Source organism: Rosa rugosa, chromosome 6 (assembly GCF_958449725.1).
Source record: "Rosa rugosa chromosome 6, drRosRugo1.1, whole genome shotgun sequence".
Lineage (NCBI taxonomy): Eukaryota > Viridiplantae > Streptophyta > Magnoliopsida > Rosales > Rosaceae > Rosa > Rosa rugosa.
The window spans coordinates 28,962,105-28,983,096 of NC_084825.1; the positions used below are offsets into that span (position 1 = coordinate 28,962,105).

At 38.6% G+C, this 20,992-nt stretch overlaps 3 protein-coding genes across 6 annotated transcripts; 2 read left to right on the forward strand and 1 right to left on the reverse strand.

Moving 5' to 3' along the window:
- Positions 1–3,671: 3,671 nt before the first annotated feature.
- Positions 3,672–4,404, reverse strand: LOC133714506 (uncharacterized). The gene is made up of 2 exons (XM_062140623.1): positions 4,144–4,404; positions 3,672–3,823 (listed from the first exon to the last, which is right to left on the reverse strand). Exons 1-2 carry the CDS (start codon positions 4,379–4,381, stop codon positions 3,699–3,701), a joined length of 363 nt encoding a protein of 120 aa, XP_061996607.1. The 5' UTR covers positions 4,382–4,404; the 3' UTR covers positions 3,672–3,698.
- A 2,189-nt stretch (positions 4,405–6,593) lies between these two features.
- On the forward strand, positions 6,594–10,926 carry LOC133718799 (uncharacterized). Of its 4 annotated transcripts, none has more exons than XM_062145681.1 (6): positions 6,594–6,740; positions 7,820–7,970; positions 8,443–8,711; positions 8,786–9,013; positions 9,113–9,211; positions 10,193–10,926. In XM_062145681.1, exons 2-6 carry the CDS (start codon positions 7,826–7,828, stop codon positions 10,745–10,747), a joined length of 1,296 nt encoding a protein of 431 aa, XP_062001665.1. In that variant the 5' UTR covers positions 6,594–6,740; positions 7,820–7,825; the 3' UTR covers positions 10,748–10,926. The 4 variants fall into 4 exon arrangements, with proteins under 4 accessions (XP_062001665.1, XP_062001668.1, XP_062001666.1 ...); XM_062145684.1 differs by having other exon boundaries at positions 8,452–8,711; XM_062145682.1 differs by having other exon boundaries at positions 7,825–7,970.
- A 4,662-nt stretch (positions 10,927–15,588) lies between these two features.
- Positions 15,589–20,844, forward strand: LOC133717352 (disease resistance protein RUN1-like). Its single transcript, XM_062144047.1, has 7 exons — positions 15,589–16,209; positions 16,494–17,589; positions 17,683–17,985; positions 18,113–18,976; positions 19,063–19,687; positions 19,923–20,132; positions 20,472–20,844. The coding sequence occupies exons 1-7, from the start codon at positions 15,992–15,994 to the stop codon at positions 20,678–20,680; spliced, it is 3,525 nt and encodes a 1,174-aa protein (XP_062000031.1). The 5' UTR covers positions 15,589–15,991; the 3' UTR covers positions 20,681–20,844.
- Positions 20,845–20,992: the final 148 nt, after the last annotated feature.

Consider the following 20,992-nt stretch of genomic DNA (forward strand, 5'->3'; position numbering starts at 1 on the left):
GAAGCTTCCGGGTTGATTCACATTCATTTAAAAAGAGATTCCTCTAATCTGTGGGAATTTTTTGTTATTTGTATCCTCTAGAAAAAGAAGAGCAAGAGGATGAACCCATGCTTGCACCAACAGGGGGCAGCAGTAATTGTGATTTCAGAGGCTGGAAGCGACTCATCATTGCTGCTGGATTCTTTCTTTCTCTTTCTCTATTTGCTCGCTTTCCCCTCCCTCGGCGAAATAAGCACAGTGCATGAGCTCTCCATGAATTAGCGAGTGTTCTGTGGATGCATAGGCGTGACAGGTAAATATACTTGGGGAGCATCTCAATTTTTCGAGGCGGCAGTCATCATTTTATCAGAGAACCTCATTGGCAACCCAAGATTGTGCTATGTTCATTTCATTCTTTTGGAATGTGCTGTCTTAAGATCTGTTATCGTTTCGTAACAATGATTGCCTCCAGAATACAACATAATGAAATTCATTTTGCTTTATGAGTCAAATAGAACGAAAGAATAAGAGATTGAGAATTTTCTGATGTATTGATCTTCTCCAAAGATGGAGTACATATACAAAGTATACACATTCCTAATAGGAAACTAATTACACCGTGATATTCTCCCCCTTAACTACATGATATCCTCCTTAACTATACAATCCTAATTATACTACAATTCCTACAATTATGGAGAGTGACTCGTGCCAACACTCCCCCTCAAGTTGGAGCATACAGATCATGGATGCCCAACTTGTCAAGTGAGTCACAAAACGCCTTGCGAGAAACTGCCTTTGTAAGAATGTCCGCCAACTGCTCCTCAGTAGGAACAAAGGGAAACATAATGATCTGTCCATCCAGCTTTTCTTTAATGAAATGTCGATCTACCTCCACATGCTTCGTGCGATCATGCTGAACAGGATTGTGAGCAATTTCAATTGCAGCCTTATTATCACAATAAAGCGGCATAGCCTTTTCCTGCCTGAACCCCAAATCCCTCAACAGATTTCTCAACCACAACAACTCACAAAGTCCTCGGGCCATTCCTCTATACTCTGCTTCTGCACTAGAACGAGCCACCACCTTTTGTTTCTTACTCTTCCAAGTAACCAAGTTACCACCCACAAATGTGAAGTAGCCCGAAGTAGACCTACGATCTGTAATATTACCTGCCCAGTCCGCGTCTGTGTACCCAGAAACATCCAAGTGACTGTGTTTTGAAAAGAGTAATCCCTTCCCTGGAGCAGACTTTAAATACCGCAAAATACGAAATACAGCATCCATATGAGTCTTACTGGGATTATGCATAAACTGACTCACCACACTAACAGCATAGGCTAAATCTGGTCTAGTGTGGGATAAATAAATCAACCGGCCAACTAACCTCTGGTATCTTGCTTTATTCGTAGGTACTTGATCCAAGTACTCTGCTAACCGATGGTTTTGCTCAATAGGAGTATCAACAGGTTGACAGTCAAGCATACCTGTTTCTGCCAGCAAGTCGAGAACATACTTCATCTGACTCAACACAATACAATCCTTCCCACGAGCAACTTCAATTCCCAAGAAATATTTCAAATTACCCAAATCTTTCATCTCAAATTCTAAAAATAACTGACCTTGTAACCTTTGAATCTCCTCAAAGTCATCACCTGTCACAACCATGTCATCAACATAAATAATCAAGGCAGTCACTTTACCACACCGATGTTTAAGGAACAAGGTGTGATTTGAATTGCTTTGCCGGTAGCCAATTATCTTCATGAACTTGGTGAACCGGCCAAACCAAGCTCTGGGAGACTGCTTCAAACCATAAAGAGATTTTTTTAATCTGCACACCACCTGCTCTCCAGTAGAAGTACCATATCCAGGAGGCAAATCCATATAAACCTCTTCATGCAAATCACCATGCAAGAATGCATTCTTAACATCAAACTGTTGTAAAGGCCAATCAAGATTAGCAGCTAACGAATGAAGTACCCGAATTGTGTTAATTTTGGCCACTGGAGCAAATGTCTCATCATAATCCACTCCATACTTCTGAGTATAGCCTTTAGCCACTAGTCTTGCCTTGTACCTGTCCACCGATCCATCTGAATTGTGTTTCACAGTATACACCCACCGACAACCAACTGTCTTCATCCCGGGTGGTAATGATACTAGATCCCACGTACAATTCTTCTCAAGAGCATCCATTTCGACTGTCATTGCTTGCATCCACTTCTCATCCCTCATTGCATCCTGCACTTTACTAGGAAGAGACACAGAAGATAATTGATTCACAAAGGCTACATACGGTTTAGACAGCCTATGGGTCGACACATAATTAGCAACGGGGTATTTAGCTTTGGCATTTAGAGTAGGTTCATAGTGTTTCGGGGGTTGACCACGGGTGGAACGACTAGGCAGAGTTTTGGTGGGAACAATATCTGACAGAGAAGAAGGAACACTAGTTGACACAGAAGGGGTATTAGATAAAGAAGGATTAGAACATACCTCGGGTGATGATTGAGCAGGCGAGACCACTGAAGGAGAGGGAGAGACAGAAGAACTGTTCAAAACGGCATTGGTGACATCGGGAATGTCATCGGAAACAGAATCAGAAACTTCCTCTTCAACTGACCGGTCAGACTGATCCGGTAGACTGGTCAGTAGCTGACTACCCAAATTCTCTTCTCCATTCGGTGGGCTACTGTCCTGTTTTTCAAGTTCCGTTCCAAAACACTCCAGCCTTGAGAACTCGGATGCTAGTCTCCCATCTTGCCCACTAAACAAATCTTCATAATAACAAGACTTCTCCCCCTGACGAGGAGTCACAGGAGGCAAAAAATAACATGCATCTTCACTGAACGTAACATCCATGGTGACATAAAACTTCTGGGATTGAGGATGATAACATTTGTAACCTTTCTGATGAGAACCATACCCTACAAACACACACTTAAGGGCTCTAGCATCCAACTTTGACCTCTGATTCTTATATAGATGAACATAAGCAATACAACCAAAGACACGAGCAGGAAGAGTATTAGAAGATGGAATAGAAACATAGTTAGACAGGACCTCAAGTGGGACACGACCTTGAAGAGGGACAGACGGAAGACGATTGATTAGATGCGAAGCACACAATACGGCCTCTCCCCAAAGATACTTAGGCATGTTAGCACTAAGTAGAAGAGACCGAGCCATGTCCAGAAGATGACGATTTTTCCGTTCAGACACCCCATTTTGCTCAGGTGTCTGTGGGCATGAAGTTTGATGTATGATGCCATGGTGTTGGAAATATTCATGAAAAGAATGATTGACAAACTCACCCCCATTATCGGAACGAAAGACCTTAACATGAGCATCATATTGAGTACGAACAAGCTTATGGAATGCTGTAAAAGCAGAGAAAACAAAATCTTTGGACTTAAGTAAAACCACCCAGGATAATCGAGTAAAGTCATCAATGAATAACACAAAATATCGCATTCCAGAAAGGGTAGAATGTTTAGAAGGACCCCATACATCTGAATGAATTAACTCAAAAGGCATAGTACTAGAATGAAAACTCGAAGGATAACTAGACCTATGACTCTTAGCCAAAGCACAAGTTTCACAATGCAGGCTAGACTCACTAACTCCCAGAAACAATGAAGGCATGGACTTCTTCATAATTCCAAAAGATGGATGACCCAAACGCCTATGCCACAACCAAAGCTCACTTAATCTGTCAGAATTCAATGTCAGGGCTAAAGGCTGTTCCGGTGCTTGTGTTGGCTCTGCGTACATGCAATCCAAGTGAAACAGTCTCCCCCTCAGGTCTCCCTTGCCCATGATCACCCTGGTGCACAGATTCTGAAAAATAACATACATTGGATAAAAGGTTACAGAGCATTTATTATGTGACCCCAACTGGGATACAGACAAAAGATGATGAGACAATGAGGGTACATAAAGCACATCATGCAATACAATGGATGGTGTAACCTGAACAGACCCAATACCTAAGACTGGAAAAGACGCACCATTCGCATTGGAAACATGGGATATAGAAGGGGATGACATAGACATAAAGAAGGACTTATCATAGGTCATATGGTCAGACGCACCAGAATCAATTATCCATGTATCACTACCAGTAAAGTCAGAAACATGTAAAGCAACACCAATTTTACCTCGAGTTCCCTTAGTCAAGGAAACATTACCCTGTGAGGGATCTTGCCCTGCAATGCCGTAGAAGTCAGGTTCTGGCACCAATTGGACTGCCGCTTTGCCTCTTTGACCACCACCACGTCCTCCACGTCCTCCAATATTATTGCCTCCTCTCCAACCAGAGTTGTTGTAATTAAATCTTCGCAGCTTAGGACATTGATTCTTGAAATGGCCAACTTCCTTGCAATAGTTGCAAGCCATTTGATTATAATTCTGGTTCTGCTGATATCCCTGATTCCGTGGCTGATACTGACTCTGAGATGGAACTAGGGTAGAGTTCCCAATCTGAGGTTGAGGTGGAGGTGTAGCATGGATTGCTAAACCAGAAATTTCAGTATGAAGGTTCTGAGCAGCAGCCTTATTACCTTCATCTCTTCGGATATAGGCAAAAGCTTGTTCCAATGTAGGTGGAGTTGCAAGACGCAATAACTCATTCTTTGCCCCTTCAAAGTGAGGGTCCAGGCCAGCAAGAAAAATATGGACACGCATCTTATCCTGCTCAGTCCGATAGGAATTAATATCAACTTCACAAGTCATAGGACTAGGGTTTCTCTGATCAAGCTCCTGCCAAATTGTCTTCAAATTCGCATAAAAGGTTGCAACAGGCTGTCCACTCTGAGTTATTTTGAAAGCTTTGACATTCAATTCATGAACACGAGCAAAGTCACTCCCATCATAATATGTAGCAGCAACAGAATCCCAAATTGCTTTGGGAGAATCATAGTTAGCAAATAATCTCATTACCTCCGGAGTCATAGCCTTGAGAAGAATTCCCATCACATTAGTATTTGTCGTATCCCATTCATCGGCTTTTGGTCCGGCAGCAGGTCTTGCTGCACTACCGGTAACATAACTCCACTTTCCAATCCCCTGAATATGGATCTTCATAAGCCTCTGCCATAACTGATAATTGGTGCCATCGAGCTTTACATCAAAACTTGAATTATCTGTCACATTCTGAACAATCACAACCTCACGGGCCACAGAGTTCACCCCTCCATCCTGAGATCCTCCAGTATTCCCGTCAGTAAGAGTCAGATCCACCATTTTTTTTTTTTTTTTTAGACCCTACAAATTGTAATAAAAAGAATACCAAAGAACCAGGATGGATATGGACGGACACAAGAACAAAAAGGATGAACTGATGGACAAAGGGTGAAATCGACTTGTAGAAGCAAAAGAACCAATTCACGACTTGCAGAAGCAAAAGAACCAATTCAACAAAAAAAGAACCAAGGCAAGAGAATCAACCGACCAAAAGAACCAAGTCAACCAAATCAAAAAGGACCGAATCAAAAGAACCCTATATTCGCAGCGGAAAGAACAAACCGAGTCCGAATGGATCTCGGCTCTGATACCAAGTCAAATAGAACGAAAGAATAAGAGATTGAGAATTTTCTGATGTATTGATCTTCTCCAAAGATGGAGTACATATACAAAGTATACACATTCCTAATAGGAAACTAATTACACCGTGATATTCTCCCCCTTAACTACATGATATCCTCATTAACTATACAATCCTAATTATACTACAATTCCTACAATTATGGAGAGTGACTCATGCCAACATTATGTGCATAGTGATTCATTTGAAGGTTGAAACTGATTACAGGAGGATACCATTCTGGGGCTGTGCATATGTTTTTCTCTTTCTCAATTAGAGTCATGATAATATCCATGCTGTCATGCTGAGACGGGAACTGAGGCATAAGATTCATGCATAAGATTATTTTTTTGTTCCTTTGCTGGATCCTTGAGCACACAGAAAATGTCGTGGTTTTAGCACTCACGAGTATTTGATCAAGAATCGAAAGTGGAGACACTTTTGCAGGAGGGACCGGATCCTATAGTAAAAATTTGCAGCACCCCATTGGTTGCAGGTCGAGAACGAGGAATTGGAAAAGAAACAAAATTAAGTAATTTTGAACCAAAATGACTTAACTAGCAAGAAAATGAGGCAGGGTGTTGAGGTTCAATCATCAAGAGTGAATCAGAATCGCATTAGCTTTCAATCGATTTAGAATTGAACTGTGGTGTTTCAGATATAAAACACCCAAAAAGCATCAAATTCAAAATTGAATCGGACCATTAACTGCAACGAAAAACTATAAGCATAACACAGAAGAGAAACCAATAGTCACCTATTCGTGGAATTCGAGGGATGCACCACTTTATTCTTCTTCCCCTCCTAGATCGTGTGTTACAGGATGCCTTCTCGACCTCTCTTGCATTCGTCTCCAAACACGGAATACGAGAGAGATTATTTTTCTTTTGACTGTGAATATGAGACAAAGTTTTTGGCGGTAAGAAGCGCGAAAATGCGAAATGTCAAGCAACATCTCAATTTTTAAAAGTTATAATTTTGGATGAAACGACGTAGTCTTGGCTTAAAAATTAGGTCAGAATAGAATAGGAGACGAGTTGGTTTTTTAGTCCACAGCACACAAATCTCACCGACCTCTCCTCTCCTATTCTCTGCAAAACCTCCAGCCCCAAATCAGCATAGTCATCTTGCTCCCACTTCACTCCGTAGCCTCATCCTCTTCTTTCTTAGTAGGTAAAAGCTTTAAAATTTCAGTTTCTTTGTTTCCTCTCATAAAGTTCAGAAATTTTTTGTTAATTTTAGTTTGGTTTTCAGTTTTGTCTGATTTTTAGTGTTTAATTTTACTTTGGTTTGCCGCCCTATCATCGATTCTGGTCCTATTGTATATGTAACTTTGTCATGTCTCATCTCTGGTAATAATGCTTCCTTTTCTTCATATAATCAAAGGTGTGTTTTAGTTTCATTTTCTTCACTACCTTGTTTGAGATAGTTTTAATTACAAGTGTTTGGGATGTGGATTATAGGTTTTCTCTATGGGTTCTGGGGTCCATGGGTGTTATAGCTCTGCATCAAAGTAGTGTATGCTGATTTATTATCTAAACAACATATCTTCATAGTACGGAGTGGTCGAATGAACACCTTTTTTGAAGCAATGTCTTGTGAGCAATTTTGGTAATTTTTCTGGTTGACAGAAATTTAGGCAAGTATGACATTTATAGATTGACCAACTCTGATTTCTTTTGAAAATTTTGGTCAGTGCAGCATTTGGCAACTCTGATTTCTTAGTTAAGATTTAGTATAACACAAACAGAAATAGATAAGGGTTGGTAGGATTATTCGAGTAAATTTGTGTGCTATCAACCTAGGTGTATTAGTCTTCCAAATAGGGAGAAAAGGAGCTAGGCATATGTCAAGCGTATCAATATTTATCATAGCTTCCATCTTCCAGTTCTAATAACTTTTTGTTTACATGTCTTGTCATAATAGACGAGTATCGCACTTGATAATTTACTTGGTTTACATCCCGTTATCATTCTATAATGGTGCAAGTTGTTTATTGTAAATGTTAGTCGTGGGCACCCCTTAACCTATGATGATGATTCTTGATCTCATCATCTGCAGTATAGAAGACAGAACACACCAATATAAAGGATACGAGATTATTTCTTCATACTTGAAGTTTTTTTCTTCACTCTTACATGATAACTCTTTCAGACTTGTATTTGGGTTTTGGGCAGGGTACACACAGTAGACTGTTGTTATTAGATGATTAATAATACCTGTTTGTTTACTTTGTTTTTTAAATGTTAAAGCTCAGGATGTTGCAATCAACAACAGTGGGCAAGAACAAGAAGAGGAAGTCAATAAAGGCAAGCCAGCCACGCCCACAAACACGTCTGCAATCACAAGCACAGTCAGAACATGCATTCGTCACCCCAACTAGGGGGCAAATAGAAATGTTTGGTATACTGCTTATCATGGTTCATTTGAAATCTTGGAACTGTAGTATTTAAATCTGACTGCTCATAATTTTGTTTGATTTTTATTAATCACTGTTTCAACTCTGTTCAACTACTAATGTTTTTTTCTCCCGACAAAAAAACAGAACAAATAGCCTTCTTTCTGCTTACATAGCTTCTGTTTTCTCCCTCAATATACATGATAAAGTTTCTGATACTTCACTGCTTCATGAAGCTTTACTAAGAAAAGGAAATTTTGTTATTTAGGGCTGTTGCAAATCATTTCTGCTACTCTAATGTATGGAATTTCTTATTTCTAGTAGTTATAAACTAAAGTTTTTGGGAGGAAGTGCTAAATGCTGGTAGTAGTTATGTGAAGTGGTGACTCCATTTATACTCTTTATAACTCCACTAAGAAAGGGACGTTTAGTCGCTCTCAGATTATAAACTGGCATTCTTTAATTTGTTTCTTATAGGTGAACCAGGTCAGAATGTTTCTTATGCACAGGCCAGGAAAACCCGTGGCATTACACAGGGGTTGGGAACTCAAGCTCTGATCAATGCTTGCAAGCAGAGGATTCCAATCCATACGAATGGTGAGCACAAGCTCCCCCAGAATGTTCGAGCCAATATTAAGTTTAGGTCGGAGATTGGGATACAAACGCGTCAGAATGCTCCACTTATGGTCAAGCGCTGGAAAGAAGTCTCTGCTTCGGATAAGGAAAAAATCACCAAGGCCTTGGCGGTGAGTTATATAAGACATTGTTAAGTTAAATTTTTTTGTTTAATAAACTGAGTCGCCATCTCTTTTGATATTAGATTAAGTTTGATTTTGATGGTACGGACCCGGTTGTAAGGAAATTTATTGAGGCTCATATGTCCAAGTCGTACTCACTATGGAGGAGCAGGCTGAACAAACATTACAAGCAGCATGCTTATGACCCTGAATATGCACGGGCACACCCTCCCGTAAAGCTGTTTTATAATAGAGAAATGGCTGAATGGGAGTGGTTGTGTGATGAATTATTCACAGATGAGGACTATCAGGTATATTAGTTAGATACATTACTATTCTGAATGATTTGTTATTGATTAGTTATAGCATATCTAGAAATTAATCACACATTTGGTATGTTTTCCAAGCAGAAACGTTGCAAGATAAACTCTGCTAACCGGAATAAGCAAGAATATGGTCATCTTGAGAGTTCACCACTCTACCCGAAACATATAGCAGCTGCGCAAGAGGTAAAATGAGTAATCCTGTTTCTTGTGGGTTTTTTTGCTAAAGTCTGCAGTGTTTATGTACCTATGTTGTTAAGGCTTGAGAAGATAGTATCTTCACTTTAATATCTGTCTTGTTTTTGCATGTGTGATGCAATTGTGAATGATATTGTCATTATGTTGTGAATGAGATAACATATTTCAGAGACATCGAAAATATAAGAGAACACAATAATTTAGTGCTTGTTTTTTAAAGTTCTCTCTTACATTTTAGAGAAAACTGGTAGCACTAATGGCAGTTCAAATGTTTTCTACTTTCTACATTCTAAATTTCTGGTTGTATGCATTTGTACTTAGTCAACAGGTGCTGCTGGTTTTGTAGTTTGGATGCATTCTGCATATGATGTCATGATTAGTTGTTACACAAATAAAACATACAAAAAAGTAGGAGGCTAAAATATCATTTTGAAAGCTCTCTGCATCATTGTAGATCTTTCGTTAATCAGTCAATTAATTAGTACCGGTGCAATGGTAATTAATTTTTTTTTTTTCAGTTATTAGTTGATGTGATTTGCACATTGCAAAGCCATGTAGATGCTTCATAGTTTTTTCATTGGATAATTTACAGAAAAAAAAAAAGCACAAAAAGAAAACAAAAAGGAAACCTAAAAGATGTCGGATTCTGCTGATTGAAATGTATTTCCATTTTCCAGTTTGTTGGGATGAGGGCACCCTCATTTCTGTTAAAACAGAGGATACTGTATAATGAATGGGTGTTATGGCTCTATATGTATATACATATAAGTGCAATCACTCTCACTAAAATAAAAAAAATTCTAATGATCAAAACCCCTCATATGTTAGGTCAACCTTTAAGAAGCACACAGACACACAGACACAGCACAAAGCTTAGAAAATTTAGTGGTCCATCTCGGTAAGCATTGATTTTGTTATTCTCAGTTTGCTTATTTATGATTTTAATATTTGTCTTGTTTTGCTGTCTAGATACCAGTAGAATCAATAAAAAAGGATTCTGAGTATGATGATGATGAGGATGATGTTGATGATGATAACGATGTTGATTATAATGTTGATGATGATTATGTTGGTTATAATGATCATGTTGATGTTAATGATGAGGATGATGCTGATGATAATGTTGGAAGAAACCTAGAAGTTGAGGTTGATAATGTTGAAGAGCGTGGAAATCAAAGTGTATCCACTAATACTGAGAAAAGTAGTGGAAAGAGAAAGCTCTCATCCTTTACCAATGTGCATGGTGAGAGTTCAAAGAAGAGACATGAAATAGCTGAGCAAAGATTTACCGATTCTGCACCTCTGCGTGGTAATGATGAGGTCCAATCAGTTTCAAAGGAGGTTAGCGATGAAGAATACTTGATGCAATGTTTTGGAATTTTGAACAAGATGGACGAAATTGATGATGACAGTTACTCAAAAGCCTTGAAGCTCTTCCGCGGTGATGCTACTTGGAGAAAGCTGTTTGTGGGAATGCCGGAGAAGAGGAGAAAAAACTTCATCCTCAATCTTTTCTGTACATGATCCCAAGTTTGATTGTTGCATTGAAACAGTTCTTATATGGTTCATGTCATGTATTTGGAAACTATAGTCTTGGAATTAATGTGGGAGTATATTAGTTCTGTGTATCAAGACTCTTATTTGTCTCTCTGTTTCTTGGAAGCAAAAATCAAGTGGGAATGGAATTTTTTTCCTAACCTCAAGTCATCTTCTCCCTTTGGAGCATTTGGTTGACTAAAAGTATACAACGGGGTATCTGTACCGATTTTCTGTATGACAGAATCGAGAACCGATATCAAAATCGCTAGTTCGGTGCGGTATTTGACATAATTGATAGGTTTAGTTCGGTTTTGATTTCTTTTTTACGGTTTGGTGTCGGTTTAGCAGATTTTTTGTTTTTCGGTGTCGAAAAGTCCACCCCAACTTTTAGTTTGTCTTTCTTCTAACGACATTGTGAAGAAGATGAACAACCATTGTAATACCCCGAAAAATCCAAATTAAATTCCATGGATTTTTAGAAATGATTTCACGATAGTAGGAGCGAGTACGAAGCTTGGAGAAGTTGTGGAATTAGTTCGAACGATTTTATTTTCGAAAACGAACGTTTTTAGGGGGTCAACAAAGTTGACTTTTTATACGTTCAAAATTTGGGAAAACTTCCTTCATGAAAGTTGTAGAGCTCGTCGATACGAGTTCGTGGACATGTGGAACGCATTATTCGGAGTTCGTATGATTAAGTTATGAATTTTTGAAAATTGGGAATTTTCTATAAATAGGGAATTTTCTAATTTTATTTTTCATTAAGGACGAAACTTTTCTGTTTTTGCGGAATAGTCCCCCGGATTCTCTCTCTCTCTCGATCGAAAACCTTCAGAACCCTCGGGTTCCGACCGACCCGACCCGGCTTTTTCACCCCCCTCCGGCCACCTCCAGCTCCGGACCCGGACACCACGGTGATCGCCGCTCCAAGCCCGGCCTCCCTCCGGTGTCTCCTTGCCCCGCCGCTGCCCCCAGATGGAGATCGAAGACACCCCAGCCAGGTGAACCCGACCCGACCGGAAAACCACTTTTCCGGCGTTGCACGGGCCGATCCTCCCCATTTTCGTGATCTCCTCCTCCCCCTGATCATCCCTATGTAAGTCTTTCATCACGATTTTGAGTGTAGACCGCTAGATCAATGTTTGACTTTTTGGACGCCTCTGATTCAATCTAGGATCTGATCGTGCGACCGAGATTAATCCAACTTCAACGCTTGATCTAGGACAATCTAGGCCGAACCAGGCTTAGCTCCAGGTATGGAAGTCGATCACCCTTTCATTTTGAACCAGTTTGTAGTTGGTCACTTTGCCATCGGAGGTGGTTGACCGCCCACTGACCACCGCTTGTGGCGGCGCATCAGACCATATTTCGAGTTTTCATTATCTAGGCGATGATCTATGCATCCATACGAGCGTTTTGATATATAACATGGTCATGTTAGAAAAAGTTGATAAATAGTGGATTTACGTTTTGACGTTACTATTTAACGTTTTTACGTTTATCTTCGGTTTACGATCTGTGAAGATCTGACCATCGGTTTTGCTTCAATTTTGGATATGTTGATCGTATGACTGTCCCGGTGACTTTGTGAGGTCACGGACGAAGATCCGACCGTTGGATCTTCGTATAATTGAGAAATAGTGATTCGGAAGGCGATTCGTGAGAATCTGACCGTCGGATTTTCATATAATTTTATGGAGATGTTTGTTAGAGTGATTCAAGAAGATCTGAGTCTTTATGATAATTTTGGAGGATGATCCTAAGGGCGATCCGTGAGGATCCGACCGTTTGATCATTGTATAATTTCGATCTGACCGTTGGATCATCATTAAATTAGAATCCGACCGTGGATTTCCGTATATGTGTGCTTTTGAGTTGTTGGCTAAGTTAAGATCATTATTGGATTAGGTGATCGATGGATTTATTTGACGGACGATTCGTGAGATTGTTAATGGAGCTGTTAAGAAGACGCAGCTGGATTAGAGGTGAGTAAACCTCACGTGGTTCATATTACGAACCCAATATATTTAATTGCTTTATTTTGCAATCATATGAACTATTGTTGGTGTATTAGACATTCCTGTGTGAATGTCTGTATATATATTATTACGTGAAATAATATGTATTGTTGGAGTTGTGTTGAGTTATTGTTGAGAAACAATATATTGTGAGAGGTATTGAGTTTATTGTTGAGAAACAATATATTGTGAGAGGTGTTGAGTTTTATTGTTGAGGAACAATAAATTGTTGTGATCTGTGGAGATCACTAGGTCACGAGGTGACCATGGCATCTATTAGTGAATCACGCTCTCGTACCGGGCTGGTGGTTATTAATAGTATTAAATCGTAATCACGTCTGTGGCCGGACGAGTGGTTACGTTCAGTTAGAGCTCTAGTCTGTCTGCCAAATGTGGAGTGACCTTATGAGTGAAATTGAGAGTAACTCATAAGTGTCTATATATATGTGGTAACCTTATGAGGGAAATTGAGAGTAACTCATAAGGGTCTATATATATATATAATGAGTCTGTCTGCCAAATGTGGAGTGACCTTATGAGTGAAATTGAGAGTAACTCATAAGTGTCTATATATATGTGGTAACCTTATGAGGGAAATTGAGAGTAACTCATAAGGGTCTATATATATAATGAGTCTGTCTGCCAAATGTGGAGTGACCTTATGAGTGAAATTGAGAGTAACTCATAAGTGTCTATATATATGTGGTAACCTTATGAGGGAAATTGAGAGTAACTCATAAGGGTCTATATATATATAATGAGTCTGTCTGCCAATTGTTGAGTAGTGATGTGAGGGTAATGTTGAGGTTACTTGAGACTGTGAGGGGTCTTATGTGAGAAGTGTTGAGGATACTTGAGTCTTTTAAGAATGAGTTCTTAAAAGAGAGCCTCAAGAGTATCATTCCTTTTATGGTGATCGTGTTGAGTTATAATAATTGTAAGGAAATAAATCAACAATTCTTTCTTGTTTACTCATACTGGCTGTAAAAAGCTTACCGGGTTTTGTGTTGTTGCAACTCCCGGTACACTATTCAAATTGTGTAGCGGGTAATCCTACAGGACAGGAGAACCAGGACGGTGATCGTGCGGTTAGAGCAATTGTTAGAGTTTTACAACAATTGTAAGTTGTGAGGTGTGTTATGCTCATTTGAGCTTTATAATATATTGCTTGTGAGAGTGAATTGTAATAATGAACTCGAAGTTTCGAGATTTGGATTTTGTAATTGTAATTATTCAGGTTTCGGATTTGAATTTATCATTCAAAATCCGGGGCGTGACAACCATCCTCTTCAAAATAATTTTCGGTTAGAATCTTTCGTCACCAACTGAATATAGGAATTGCGACCTAAAACTGTTGAAGAACTGTCACTACACAAAGAACAATACCACAATGCCACCTTGATGTTTAAATCTCAAACTTATCTATAATCATAAACCGACAGGCAACTTTCTCGATCAAGTGGTACAAATGGTGCTCCGAACAAAATAGTTGGAGCTGCTGAGTACCTTGATCAAGTGGGAAAGCAATTCCTTTGAATTAGAAAGAAGTTATGTTTTGCATCCATAAAATGTCTTCTAAGACGTATTGCATTGCATGATTTGCATCATATTTTTTCTTAACTAAGTTAATATTTTATTACACAAAATAAAGAAAAGAAATGCAAAGAGGTACACCCAAATTAAAGACTTTGCTTCACTGTGTCTTATTCTGAGTAGTGTTTACATCTATGTTAAAATAATTTAAGCTTACGAATAATGTGTCTTATTTAGTTATACGTCTTTTTTAATTTCTTCATTTAACATTTTAGACTGAACTCACGAACAATGTAGTTTCACATTTATCTAAATATGCATAATGTACATCCTTGGATATATAAGATGTAGTTGTAAGAGTTTTCGATGTAGTGAGATGTTTGGATCTTAATGTTGTAGGTTTGATTCTTTTTGTTGGTCGTTTACATAATTTATTAAGTATATAATAGTTTTTGCACGCCCTAATTGTCAAGAACACAATACCTCCTTAAAGACTTTCCCTCTTAACCATTTTTTCTTTCTTTCAATCTCATGCGCGCACCTGCTGTCAATTTATAGGAGACTCTCAAAAGAGTAAGAGGCTTTTCGCTTTACGTTCTTGACTTCTTGCAATTCAAATTGAAGCGCCCAAATTGAAGACCAGACTTCATCTTCAATTTCATCAACTACCAAAATATGTAGTTAGCCTTCCACCCAAGTCAAAAACTTGCTGCACCATTATCACTTGGGTCCTAGTTCCATGCCAAAAGAATTATAGTTTTCTCGCTTTACGGGTAGCTAGAAGTCGACCAATTTGACTTCGGACCCTTTATTTTACTCCTTTTCAGATTTGGGAGAGTTTTGTATAATTTTATATTTGTCTTTTTTTTTTTTTTTTTTTATAAATAAAATTTAGAGGGATGAGCAATAAATTTTCAAATATGTTGAGTCACTTCACATTTCACATTTTGATTGTAGGTAGGCGCTTGACTCCTAAATTAAAATTGACTGTTGGAGAAGAACTAATATAGCAAAATTCTCCGTTTTATATATAAATAAAAAATAAAAAAAGATAAAGCAGAAGTTCCTAAACATTACAGGAGAGCCATCATTTCTGAAGCATCTTTTTGACCAACCCAAAAGCATTACTCAGGCTATTCAAAAGGGAACAGAGAATTGAATGTCCCAACAACGATAGCTGTTCTGTCTTTTTCTTAAAGAGTCAATTACTAGCATTGTCTTAAAAGGTGGGAATGTAAAAGACCATTATCTTTTTCTGGTTAATTCAATTTAAGACCATGTACCTTAGGATTCTTATATAGCTTATCACCGGCCATTATTTGCCTTTCAAACAAGACGATTTTCCATTTGCTAGTCTAGCTATATTTTCATTATTCGGTCATATATACATTCCTGAGTTGCTTGTTTGTTGATCAATATGGCTTCTCCTAATGATGGATATTGTAGGTATCATGTGTTCTTGAGTTTCAGAGGCTAAGACACGCGTAAGACTTTCACTGACCACCTCTACGCAGCCTTTGTCGACCAAGGCTTTCGCACTTTCCGAGATGACGATGAACTGGAGAGAGGGGAAGATATCAACCCCGGACTTGAGAAAGCCATTGAACAGTCAAGAAGTTCTGTTATTGTCTTCTCGAAAGATTACGCATCTTCAAGATGGTGCCTTAATGAGCTTTTGATGATCCTTGAGCGCAAGAGGACCTCCTCCGATTATGTTGTTTTACCTGTTTTCTACAACGTGGATCCATCCCAAGTGAGGAAGCAGACTGGCAGTTTTGCGGAGGCATTTGCCAGACACCAAGAAAATGAACCGTCGAACAAGGTGAAAGAATGGAGGGCTGCACTTACAAAAGTTGCAGATCTAGGAGGGAAGGTCTTGAAGAACCAAGATGATGGGTAAGTATTTATTTTCATGCTCCATTGTTTTGCATAAGTTTTCTGGAAATTTACATTTTCCGCAAAACGTTTGTGCTCGATCTTCAGACAAATTTTTTTTGGTAAGTTAACTTGTATCTCAATAGATTAAGGGGTAAGAGCAAATATGCACAAAAAGAAAAACAAACTGGGTGGAACTTTCTCATGCATGTTCCTTGAAACTTCATAAATTTTTTGTTTTTTTTTTTTTCTAACCAAGTCATGACTTATTTAACTTGATTTATTTGTATACCCTGATTTTCTAGGTACGAGTCAAAGTTTATAAAAGGTGTTGTTAAAGAGATAGGAAACAAGGTTAGTCGTACACCATTGAGTGTTGGCTTCAACCTGATTGGAATCCATTCTCGAGCTAACAAAATTAATCTATGGATACAAGATGGATCAACTGATGTAGGTATCCTTGTAATTTTTGGGATGTCGGGAATAGGGAAGACAACAATCGCAAAATATGTCTATAATTCGAACTTTAGAGAATTTGAAGGAAGCAGTTTCATTGAAAATATTAGAGAAACTTCAGAACAAACCAATGGCCTAGTTCAACTACAAAAACAGCTCCTTTCTGATATTTTAAATGGAAGAGAAGCGAATGTACATAATGCTAGCCAGGGAAAAATTAAGATTGAGGATGCCATAAGCTGTAAAAGAGTTCTTCTTGTTCTCGATGACGTGGATCATATCGACCAATTTGATGCATTACTTACAATGCGAGAGCGATTTTATCCGGGAAGTAAAATTGTCATAACAACTAGGCGAGCAAGGCTGTTAAAGGCACGGGGAGTTACTATGGTGCATTCTGTTCGAGCTTTGAAGTACAATGAATCATTGGAGCTCTTCAGTTGGCATGCTTTTCGACAAGATCATCCAATTGAAGGTTACGAGAAACATACTGAAAAGTTTGTACGCCATGGTGCAGGGCTTCCATTAGCTCTTCAAGTTTTAGGTTCTTCTCTATTTGGGGAAAGTATAGTTGTATGGGAAAGTGCATTGAAGAAACTAGAAGCTATTCCCAATAGTGAAATCATGAATAAACTCAAAATGAGTTATGATGTACTCGATAAACATGATCAGGAAGTGTTCCTCCACATTGCTTGTTGCTTCATTGGAAATGACAAGGACTACACTGTTGGAATACTAGATGGATGTAATTTGTACACTACTGTTGCCATTATGAATCTCATTGATAGATGCCTAGTAACAATTGGCCCCACCAACAAGGTGGTGATGCATGACATGATTCGTGATATGGGAAGAGAAATTGTTCACCTAGAAGCAGAGGAGCCTCGGAAACGTAGTAGATTATGGCATTACAAGGACTCCTTCAAAGTACTGAGAGAAAAGAATGTAAGAAACATCCACTCTGATATAATCATGTTATATGTGTATTTCTTTTTGTGAAACTTATATTCCCCATTGTTTCTCTGGTTTTTTGTTTAGGGTACAAAAACAATTGAAAGTCTTGAACTAAACATGCAAAGGCATCTTGAAGTCACTAACTCAAGATATCCCAACGAGATTGTCTTGGAAACCAAAGCATTTGCAACGATGCACAAACTAAAACTACTCCGGTTAAGTCGTGTAAATCTCACTGGAAGCTTTGAAAAATTTCCGACTGGATTGAGATTGTTGTGTTGGACTGCATTTCCTTTGGATTCTATACCGATTGATTTTCATTTGGAGAACCTGGTTGTTCTTGAAATGCAGTACAGCAGCTTGAGACAAATATTGAGTGGAACAAAGGTTTGCTACTCTATTCTTTGGCCTTTTTCCCTTTTATTTTCATCATCTCAAATAATTATTAGGGAATTGTACTTCTACGAGAATTTCATTGTCACTTCTTAAGTTTTTCTTATTGTCTCCTTTACAGTGTTTTCCATCCTTGAAGACGCTTGATCTCAGCCATTCCCATGCCCTTATTGCTACCCTTGACTTTTCTCTTTGTCCCAATTTAGAGAAACTCATGCTTATAGATTGTAAAGGCTTGATTGATGTCCATGAGTCCATTGGAATTCTAGACAGACTTGTTTACTTGAACATGAAAGATTGCAAAACTCTTAGCATGCTTCCAAAGAATATTGGTAAGCTAAAGCTACTTGACACACTTATTGTATCTGGTTGTTCAAATCTTAGCAACTCTTCAATAGAGATGATTAGGAGCATGGAGTCTCTGAAAGTGCTTGAACTAGATAGAATTCCAATAAGTCAATTATTCACTGTCTGTGGGAAGGTCAAGTCAGGGAGTTATTTACCAGGCTCTTTACTATCATTAAGTCTGAGTGGGTGCAATCTTTCTGATGATGCTTTTCCTGTGGATTTCACTAGCCTTTCCTCTCTGAGAAGTTTAAATATAAGTGATAATCCAATAACTGGCCTACCCAATTGCGTCAAGGGTCTGACAAGTCTAGATGAACTCTCCTTTTACAACTGTTTGAGCCTCGAATCCCTTGTAGAGCTACCAAAAGTAGGTTTCAAGTTGAATGTATCCGGTTGCGAAGCATTGGTAAGAATAACATATCAGTCAAAATCCTGTGCCCAATTTCCACGCCTGAGTGGTAAGAACTACAGCCTAGTTGAGTGGGAATATGAATATAAGTTAGAACCCATTGGAAAAGTTGATGCAGAATTGCTCAAACTTTTGGGCTTGAGCAACTTGGACTTTGAATGCAGGCCAACCATTCGGTTGTGCGCAAAATATACTGGTTACGACATAATTCATCATGGTGGAATACAGGTGCGTTGCTTTCCTTCTCTTTCTCATTTCTCATGAAATAAGAAAAAGTTGACTAATTAGTTTTATAATTTCCATATATGACACAGGGACTGCATGAGTATGGTTGTACAAACTCTTACTTCCGAGGAAATGCAAGAAAGATAGACATGTTTAGTACATTTCTTCCTGGGAATGAGGTTCCAGGCCAATTCAGCCATAGAACTAAAGGCTCTTCCTCAATATCATTATCTGTGCCTTTGCCTTCAGCTCATGATCTCAGAATCCGAGGCTTTAACATCTTCATTGTCTATGCAATTTCAGACAATGACGATGAAAGATATTCTTCATGTACTGACCAGGGTTCAATAACTATCCAAGTCATAAATGAGAGCGACGACAACAACTGGCATTATGAGCCAATATATCACGGTATTCCGGGTAAGGGAGAAGACATGATATGGTTAACCCATTGGTATATGCAGAATCAAGTAAAAGGTGGGGATCAAGTGGCTGTTTCACTCTCGGTAAAACATGCAAGGTTTCGGTATCAGGTAAAGGAGTGGGGGATCCAGGTTGTACAGGAGAAGCAAGAAGGTAAGATGTGTACCGACCACTACACCACAAATCCCATTTGTTTTCCATGTGCCACTGGTGGAGATTTGTTAACATCTGATGAGCCGTTGAGGGGAACATACTTGCTGTCCTATGAACCTGATTCAACGGTAGATAAAGGTGTGTTGTTTATCACGCGCGCATTTGAACTACTCCAAATATTTTAAGACAACAAATTAAACTGCCATTAACTTGCATCACAATTTTAATTTTTTTTGTTCATTTAAGTTGTTGAAAGTTGCTTCATATAGTAACTAGACACATCTAGATGGATATATGGATTCACTTTCACTAAAATGTTTTACCTCTAAATTTAAGGTGGGGTATCATTTCTTCTTGTTTTTGTGTTCTTTAGATAAAAAAGGAGATGATGAAGAAGAGGCAGTGGGTGATCCTATTCCTGCATCAGCAATGGGGGATGGCAGCAACAACAGCGATCGGTGTCTCAGAAAGTGGAAGGTGCTCATCATTGCCGCTATCATCCTTGCTGCTGCCATCAGCGCTGCTCATCGTTTTGAGGACTCTGCTCTAGACACAAATCTAGCTGAAACTGTCACTAATGCAGGTGTGTTAGACAACAAAGCTTTGATTTTACTCCAACTATTTTAATTTCTAATAGAAAATAAAAAGCAACAACAATGCCGGCCAATAGATTAGCAGCACAAGTTTTGAGTAAACAACTGATGATATTAGAACTAAGAATATATAGCAATTGACCCGTGAGTAGTCAAACTCAGGAGTCAGGACATTCCATTTACAAACACATATGTCGTTAGACCAAATGATACTGGGCTACTGGGCGACAAGTTATTTCTTCATCTAAACTAATGGAATTGCCTCATGAAACATGTATATCCATGTTGATTCACTACATGTCATTTTCTGTTTTTTATACGTTTTCTAGACAATGAAGAAGAACAACGGGATGAAGATGACAAGCTTGCAACAGCGACCAATACTGACGGCAGTAACAACCGTGCGCGGGATCCCAGAAAGTGGAAGGTGCTCATCATTGCTGCTGTCATGTTAATTCTCTGTTTATCTGTTCGCTGGTTCTTCTTTTTCTCCGCCAGAGACAGATACATGGAGTCCAATATTTTGGTTCCTACATGAATTTATCTTCTCTTCCTTCGTTCTCTCTCCTTATGAAATATGTACATTGTAAGAATTAATGTGGACTTATCAATGTTCATTATGGACTACAACAACTTAGCTAGCTTATTTGTAGAAAAAGTAGTTCGACAATGCTTGAATTATTCAACTCCATCACCTTTTTACTATATATAATCAGTACTGAATATGGTATCTATCGTTGATTACTTAATTATCTTAAATGTACATGAATAGTTTGACAAAGTCCTATATTGATTAGGACTAAGAATCCATTTTTGAGAGTGTAGTTGTTTTAATTGTGTGTTCAGTGGC